Source organism: Dermacentor albipictus, chromosome 1 (genome assembly GCF_038994185.2).
Source record: "Dermacentor albipictus isolate Rhodes 1998 colony chromosome 1, USDA_Dalb.pri_finalv2, whole genome shotgun sequence".
NCBI lineage: Eukaryota > Metazoa > Arthropoda > Arachnida > Ixodida > Ixodidae > Dermacentor > Dermacentor albipictus.
The window spans coordinates 303,237,190-303,245,883 of record NC_091821.1 but is presented as its reverse complement, the minus strand read 5'-3'; the positions used below and the strand labels follow the sequence as shown (position 1 = coordinate 303,245,883).

The following is an 8,694-nucleotide window of genomic DNA, read 5'->3' as shown; positions in this document are numbered from 1 at the left end:
ACGTGCACCACAGAGTTTTCGCATTTCTCCCCCATCGAAATGCGGTCGCCGGGGGCGGAATTAGGTCCCGCCGACCTCGTGCTTTTGTGCTCAGCATCCCAACTAAGCAACCACGGCGCGTCAGGAACACTGCATGATCTGTGGTTGGAAACGTGCAAGTTTAGACGGCATTATTGATATATCCTAACAGTTTTTTTTTGCAAATTATTATAATTTCAATCCTGATTTGAGAGCGTTTTAATTTATAAATGCAGAACGTTTTGCACAACATGTTTAAAGTTAGCGCGCTACGCACGTCGGTCGATCGCAGCGTTGTCTGGTGGCGTCATTGCAGAAGTGTGCCCCGTTCTCCTATGTTTAGCCGTATGGATGAGACACTGCCCCATTTCGGTACGCCAGCAGTTCACCATGCATTGACAGCAATATTGTTCAGCCCGCCGAAACTGAAAAGTGTTTTCGGTGTTGTCAGCGTTCTCTGGGTTGAAAATGCACGTCATGGAAGCTTTTTGCAACAAGGTTGAGCAGGCCAGAAGCAAGACAAGACAAATAGCGCAGAATTTCAAAGCTGCGCTGCATAAACGCCAGTCAATAGGTAATTTTAACTATTTTTCGTAAGTGAACAACAGCGGTACAACGCCGTGCTTGTTTTTTCCCAGTGCTTGAGCTTTACGACAATTTGGAGACCAGCAGACGTGAGAGGCGGAGATACTCAAAGGGTATGTCTCTGCATTCGTTACGAATCCAGCCGCTTTCGTGATGTGGTAACGTGTTTGAAAAGTTCCTAATGAATGCGCTTGCTTTCGAGAAATTCAATTGTATAATTTTACGCCTACTGGAGCGTCTTTGCTGGTTTGCTCTCTGTTGCTCAGCCATTGAAGATGGATTTGAAGACATCGTAGATTTAATGCGGCGTTACCAGCTGATGATGGAAAAGAAGAAACTGGATACGGAACAGTTGGCTGCCCTCGCCGCCATCTGCGACGAGAAACAGAAACGGCTGGAACTGCACACCTTGGGCAAGTCTGCCTCTGAATGCTTTCTCAGTGCGCCCGTGTGTCAGGACGACGGTGCGAGCGCTGTTGCGAAACGCGTGTCAGGAGCCCATGACTTTTGGAAAACTGCGCCATGCGCGTCTCTGCACTTCACTGCAGGCAGCGAAATAATGTTTCCGAATATTTCAGCAAGTTTAATGTGTGTCCACGAAAATAAACATGACATTGGCATGTCTGCCCAGAATAATATTTTAAGTACGAGAAGTATTATGCCAGAGCCGTTCAATTTCTTATTTTGCGAGCGAAGGCACTGTGTATAGTTGATCGAAATGAATGTCAGTGATTCCTCCAATTTAACTCTTGCATGTGTAGACATGTTTCGCCAATGCACCACACTTTTTGACTGCAGGCTTTAAAACAAGTAGTGGCACCTTGGCATTTAGCTTAGCGAGCTTTCATCCACTTCCATAGCTCATGACAGAGTCGGGGGTTACACAGTTGGCTAGCTGACTTGCCAGTGGCATGCATGTGTAGAAACATCTAGTTCACTTCCCTTATATGCCTTAAAGAAATGCAGTGCTCTGTCATGGAAAATGTCCATTGCTCAAGATGTACAATCGCCCAATTTTTTAACCTGAACGCGCGAGCATCGACCGGCCAGTCGATAAGCGCCGTATAACGGAGTACAGCGGCGAAGTGTGCGAGAATACGCGCGTGCGCGCAATGCACAGTCCAATGCAGCTTCCCTCTGCCAGGCTGTTCCGGCAACCGGACCCCACTGTACTCCGTTATACGGCGCTTATCGACTGGCCGGTCGATGCTCGCGCGTTCAGGTTAAAAAATTGGGCGATTGTACCTCGGTGTTGTTCTGACGTCAGCGCGCACGAGGCGGCTGTCGCAGAGTATATCTGGCGGCCATCCCCTCCCCGTGTGCCCTTCTCCTTACCCTGTGGTCTGGGGGCAACGCCCCAAGACAATAAAGCTGGCTTTCTCCTTGCTGGCACTTGCAGTGCTGATGTCTGGTCACTTCAGATATGTATTTTGGTTGCATTGCTTCCTGCCTTTCAATTTTCAAATGTTGCTCATGTCTACATGCCTCGGAATTTATAAGTTAGACACATTTAAAATTTTACATTCATTAAAGGAAAATTTGCACTCAATAGCAGCTGCATGTTGCAAGGTAAACTGACAGGGGCTGCTTTGAAAGCAAGCTTTACAGTTGAAGAAATTCAGATCACTCATCTAGTGTCTACATTTGTAACACACATTACTACAGTTGAGCAGGAACACTACTAAAACCTTGACACAAAAGACCAAAAAATTGGTACACGTTCCACGACCGTGCAACACCAAGGCACATAGTTTGTTTTTATTGACATGAAGATGTTTCTCATGCTCTGGCCACCAAAACACATGTTGCTTTGTTCTCTACCATTGCAATTAATTCTCGGGGCATCTGAATCGATTGCTAGCACAACCAGTGCCTTTTCTCCTTTAAAGTCAGTGTTTCCATTTTAGTGATTTTGTTGCTAAATTTAGCAACAAATATTTCTTTTAGCGATGTGACAAAAGACAAATGGCGATGTTTTAGCATTTTCAAAGGTAGAAAAGTTACTTCAAAAATTACTTTATAGAATGCGGTTTATTGCTCATAAACTCCGTTTTAAGAGGCAGTTCCGTTTAAGCAATTTTCATTTATCGAGATTCCACTGTATCTTATTGGCCAGATGAGCAAGATCTATTTTATTGACCGCAAGCATTCAGTGCCATCTTTGGTATAGCAGATGTTGTGAACATCTAGCAAAGCAGTGGAGCTAATGAACTAAACAAAAACTCGATATTGCTGAATTGAGCACCTCAGTCAATTAACTCAGTGCCTTTGTACAATTAGGAAGTTCTAGCATGTTCCTAAACATAATAATGCTTTGGAATACTGAGATACTGGAGAGGTGCACAGCAGCAACAATGCTGGTGGTGACATCCTGTGATGCAGAGTTTAACCAAAGAGCACAGAAAGCTAATGTTTGCTACAATATTCTACTTCTGGTGTAAACCATTGGTAGCAGCATAATCGTTGACATGCAGTCCTTTTATGATTTTCCTTTAACGAGAACACTCGCACCACACAAAAATAATTCCAAGTGCAAAGCATAACAAGATGTTGCTACCAGTGTTGCTGCTGTTGTAGTGGTGGAGGTCGAATGCGCAGGTAAAATAATAGCATCTGTGGACTTGACAAAGTCCTGACATGCAACTCTCTTGAGACTGTAGGCCTTTCCGCTCTCCTGTGTATGTTTGTTTGTTTGCTTGTTTATTTATTCATCTATTTTATTTTATTATTATTTTTTAGAAATAATGGATAGCGTACTGTATAAGACCATGCCTGTTCTAAAGGGCAAAGCCATGCAGTATCTACCGTCCACAGCTTTGCTAACCCAGCAATTACAAACCATTTAAAAACAAACAAAACCACTCTATTGACTGGTCACTGTATTGCTCTCAGTGAAAGTGATGCAAAAACCAACTTTACTCTCTCTGTCCTGCTTATACGAAATGCTTTAGAAAAACTTGCACAGGATGCGATCCTTTCATGACACACACACATCTGATAAGTACGTAATAATGACTGTCGTAGAGGAAAGGTAGAATGGTCTGTTATTCCTTCAAGGCCCCGTTTGGCAAATGAAGCAGGAGATAAAGGACCAATTTCTGCTTTAAATCCTAACCACACTGCTTATGAAGTCAGTGTGAAGTTCCAGATTTCACAGTGTTTTGGATATTTTGGCCATGCAGGAAGCTTTAAAAAGTTGCGAGATTGGGTCTTTTTTCTACTTTCAAATGCAGTGCAATTCATTTTATTGATAACCAATTAACTACTGCTGAGATGCTGCCAAAAATCTGTAACTGCGTGGACAGCCGATGTGCAAATTTCTAGCTGGCATCACCAGCCATCTTTCATTCTTGTCTCCTATCGGGGTTTTAAAAGCATTTCCTAAAATAAAGCTGACTTACTCACAACTTGAAATGTAGTGATCCTTTAAGGCTGCAAAATATTTGTGCTTTTGCCATGTGCATTCTCGTGGAATTGCACCTTTCTTTGTTTTGGAGGAGCATGAAAGTGTAATCTATAATTCAAAGCATTTATCGTGCTGTAGAATAGTTCAAAAGTGGCCTATTAAACATAAAGCCCTTTTCTTTGCATTTTATACATAATTGACTCCATTTGGTTCCTAAATATGGAAAGTTGAGTCTCTAGAATATGTGAATTTTAATGTTACTTTTATGATAGCAGCAAATCTCTCTTCTATAAAGATGATTTGGTTAAACAACCAAACTTATGACATCTAAAGAAATTGCAATTCAAGTATGTTTCTTTTCTCAGAATTGCATCTTCATGACCTGCTGAAGGCGAGGACATCAGGCTCGGAGTGTTTGATGGACTTGGCCGTCAAATGGGCAGGATTGCAAGTCATATTAATATCTGGTAAGTTACGTCTGAAATGAAGATGTTGCATGAGGTTTATTGACGGTTAGCAAGATAGGTCTCAGGCCAAACCAAACTAATCTCCGAACTTCAGACTGTTAAAGATCATCTGCTATCTACGGACGTAGCTTTGACTGACATATGCAAGCGTTTGACTGATCTTGAAGCACATTGCAGTCGGCTCTCAAGCATGCGCACTGAAATAGATGATCTGAAAACTTTCAGCACTGAAATAACCCGCCAGTATCATGATCTTGAATCTCGTGTAGACAACAGCGAAAACTACTCGCGCTGAAACAATCTGCTATTTTATGGCCTTCATCATCCCAGTCCCAAAGAATCCTTCACTGATTTTGAAGCAATAGTTGTTCGTCACATCAGTGAAAACCTTCAACTAACAACCAATCTTTCACATATAGAACACTCACACCGCCTTGGACGCCATTCGCCTGATCGCGTCCGGCTTTTGATCATAAAATTTAACTCATTTAAAGTCAAACAGTTGATTTTATCAGAAGGCACAATTCAAAGACACAAATTACAGCGTTGGTGAAGATTTCTCACCCTCAGTCCAGCATGCCCTAAAGCATCTAGTAACCTTCGCCAAAACAAAATCTACAGCATTTAAGTTGAGCTTCAAAACATTGTTCATTGGTTCAAAACGTTACATATTTGATGAATCCTCCCAGACAGTAAAGGAACAAATGTAGCAATCACCGCGTTGTCAATTATCCTCAAACACACCCCAATCAGCAATGCAAACTACCCTATATCTTTCCGTAATTTTTACCAACATTCGCAGCTTTATTTTAAAACGTGAACTCGTCTCTAATCTTGTTTCATCCTCCAGCAGCAACTTACTTGTATTAACAGAAACATGGCTTAATAGTGATGTCACTGATCACGAGATCCTGGCTGACTTGCCGAATTTTCAAGTATTCCGGAAGGACTGCGATGGCAGAAGGGGAGCAGCAGTGCTCATTGCAGTTAGCCAGGAACTGCCATTCACTTTGGTTAATCTTTCATCTGATCTCGAGATACTATGGATAAAATGTCAAGCTACACCACAATCTGTTTTACTTTGTGTGTGCTACAGACCCCCGAAAAGAAACCCTGATTTCCCTGGCAAACTTAATTCCGTACAAAGTGAACTTTCAACAAAGCACCCTAATACATATTATCTTGTTTGGCGACTTTAATTTTCCAAACATTGATTGGCCTAACCTAACTATTGATGGAGGATGCCACAGCGAGGCAATCGAGTTTGTGAATGTTTGCTTTAATTTTAACCTTACTCAAATCATATCCAAACCAACCCGCGTAACCCAAGATTGTGAAAGCATTTTATACTTAATACTAACCAGTATCCCTGAAACCATAAAATCCATGTCGTACTAGCCAGAAATAAGTGACCACAAAGTAGTTCAAGCCGACTTTGTAGTTACGTACTCCTCTAAAACGACAAACCACCAAAAAGACCATACGACTCTATGATAAGGAAAATTACTCTGCTATAAATAACAAACTCAATAATTTTCTTCCAATATTCCAAGAAAATTTTCATTGTCGCCCGGTGCATGAAAACTGGACGTTATTTAAGGATAAAAGAGATATATTAGTCGAAAAATTCATCCAAAAATTCAGTTTTCATGCCTTGTTAGGGTTAGCGTCTGACACCACGTGGCAAAAGGAATTGCATCTTCGTCGAAATGAGGCGCGACTTCTCCGGCGATGGTTGGCATCCCGCACATCGTGCACAAAGAACTTTCTCTCACCGGACCTTTTACCAGGCCTCGTCGAAATGAGGCGTGACTTTGCCTGCTATTGTGGGCGTCCTGATCCACGCGCAGAAAGAACTTTCTTTCACCAGACCTTTTACCAGGCCTCGTCGAAATGAAGCGTGACTTTCTAATTAGCCATGACCGTTTCGAGTGCGCCTGTCAGCCGGAAGCCCCACAGTGTACAGCCTCTTTTGTGTGTGTGTGTGTGTGCGAGTTTAGAGAGACCCTTTCCTCGAATTGGACCTAAAAGAAAACTTCCACGAACCCACAAAGCGCAGAAGAGGTGGACAGGCGTCTACAATGCTGGGAGGCAGGACGACTTCTTCTTTCAGCAGGCTCGGTATAACCGGAGGAGGAGGGGCCCTCTTTCCGTGCCGGTCACGTGACATCGACGGAAGCAAGATCCCGCCCACGATTGTAGAGAGCCTATTTAAGGGGCTCCGAAATGTACTTTTGATCACTTCATGCTCTTCTCATTTTCTTTCATCTACCTTTGAATAAACTGTGCAAGTTTCGCACTAGAATTCGTCTTGCCCTTGCTTGGTAGCCATGGTCTACCGGATGCCTGCAGCCCGCCGACAACGCCACGCTACCCAATAAGTAACGTCGGTCGAGCTTCGATAAGCAGGCGCCGCTACTTCTCGGCAGCAGTATGATACGCTACCCTGGAGTATGCAACAGCCTGTTCTCAAAAACCATGGTTTATTAAAACACTTAAAAGATTAGAAAACAAGAAAAAATGCCTGTTTCACTCCGCCAAGCTGCGGGATAATGAAAACATGTGGCTGAAATATTATACAGCTGAAAAAACATACCTAACAGCAATTCACAACGCTAAGCATTCTTTTTTCCACGCTTACTTGCCGAAAGTGCTGACTACCAACCCAAGAAAATTCTGGCAGGTTATAAATGCAAACCACGCATGCACTGTCACTCTTACAAGAGAATCGGGTGAAGTGGCCACCGACTTTGAATGTGCTAATATGTTTAACACCGCCTTTTCATCTGTATTTAGTAAAGAAACCAACATGCCACCTCCTGTACAATCCAGTGTCTTCAGAACTGTTATGCCGCCAATTTTCTTTGTTGCATCTGGAATTTCTGCCATAATTGACAAACTTAAACTATCTTCATCAGCCAGGATCGATAACATTAATTAAATATTTCTAAGGAACACTCAAAGCATTTGTGCATCATTATTGTGTTTACTGTACTCAGTCACTTTTCACGGGCCAGCTTCCTGCCGATTGGATATATAGAAAGGTCATTCCAGTCTTAAAATCGGGTACCATAGAATTGCCGCTAAACTACTGACCCATTTCTTTAACCAGTATCCCGTGCAAAATCATGGAGCATGTCATTTACACATGTATTATTTACTTCTCTGATTCGAATAATTTCTTCGATCCTGCGCAGCATGGATTTCACAGGGGTTTTTCGTGCGAAACTCAACTGGCTCTGTTTGTGCACGACTTACATGCTAATTTAGATTGCAATTTTCAGACTGACGCCATTTTTCTGGACTTCGCGAAAGCGTTTGATAAAGTACCCCATAAGTGCCTTCTACTCAAACTTTCACCATTAAATCTTCACCCCGACATCTGGACCCGTGAATTTCTAAATAACCACTCTCGGGCTGTTTTTGTTAACAATGCCACCTCTGCTTCCCTTCCAGTAACATCAGGCGTTCCGCAAAATTCTGTTCTTGGCCCGATTTCTTATACACATTAACGACCTGCCAACTCGTGTATCTTGTAATATCTGAATGTTTGCTGACCACTGTGTTGTTTATCACACTGTCGCCAACACCTCTGATCAATTAACCCTTCAAAGTGATCTTAACCATGTAAAGCAAGGGTGCGACGATTGGCTAATGGAACTTAACCCTCACAAATGCAAAGCCTTATCTTTCAACCACCGCCGCTTTCCACTTGTTTTTTCTTAAGCGATTAGCAGCGTTACTGTCGAAGCAGTTCAATCATTCAAGTATCTGGGAGTCACTTTCTGCCATGACCTTTCTTGGGCTTTACACGTCGCTAACGTCATATCATCTGTAAATACAACACTTGGATTTTTGCGACATCATCTACATAACACACCTAAAAATGTAAAATTATTAGCTTATAAAACTCTCGTGAGAACAGAATTGGAATATGCTTTCCCAATTTGTAACCCGCGACAAGCTTATATTCAAGACGCCCTTGAGTCACTTCAAAACCATGCTACTAGATTTATTCATTGTTCGTATTCTTATAATGTGAGCGTGTCATCATTAAAAGCAGAATCTAATTTACCCCTTCTCTCATGTCGCCGCCGTATCGCCAGTCTTTCTTTATTCTATAAACTTTTTTATAGCTTGATGGGTATCCTGCCATACATTGTTCCCCCAACACGCATATCTAATTGCATTGGTCATCCTCAAGTCGCGCGCCCACGT

General features: G+C 42.4%; 1 protein-coding gene across 6 annotated transcripts in view; it reads left to right on the top strand.

Annotated features, from left to right (window-relative positions):
- Positions 1 to 323: 323 nt before the first annotated feature.
- Positions 324 to 8,694, top strand: part of LOC135920909 (kinetochore protein Spc25-like) — an 80,467-nt gene continuing 72,096 nt past the window's right edge. For 2 of the 6 annotated variants that reach the window (XM_065455181.2, XM_065455182.2), the window contains exons 1-4: positions 324 to 592; positions 657 to 716; positions 870 to 1,016; positions 4,375 to 4,476. In XM_065455181.2, the coding sequence (XP_065311253.1) occupies positions 487 to 592; positions 657 to 716; positions 870 to 1,016; positions 4,375 to 4,476 (415 nt within the window). In that variant the 5' untranslated portion in view covers positions 324 to 486. The remainder of the gene's footprint in view (positions 593 to 656; positions 717 to 869; positions 1,017 to 4,374; positions 4,477 to 8,694) is intronic. The other 4 variants (XM_065455185.2, XM_065455184.2, XM_065455183.2 and 1 more) reach the window with 3 other exon arrangements.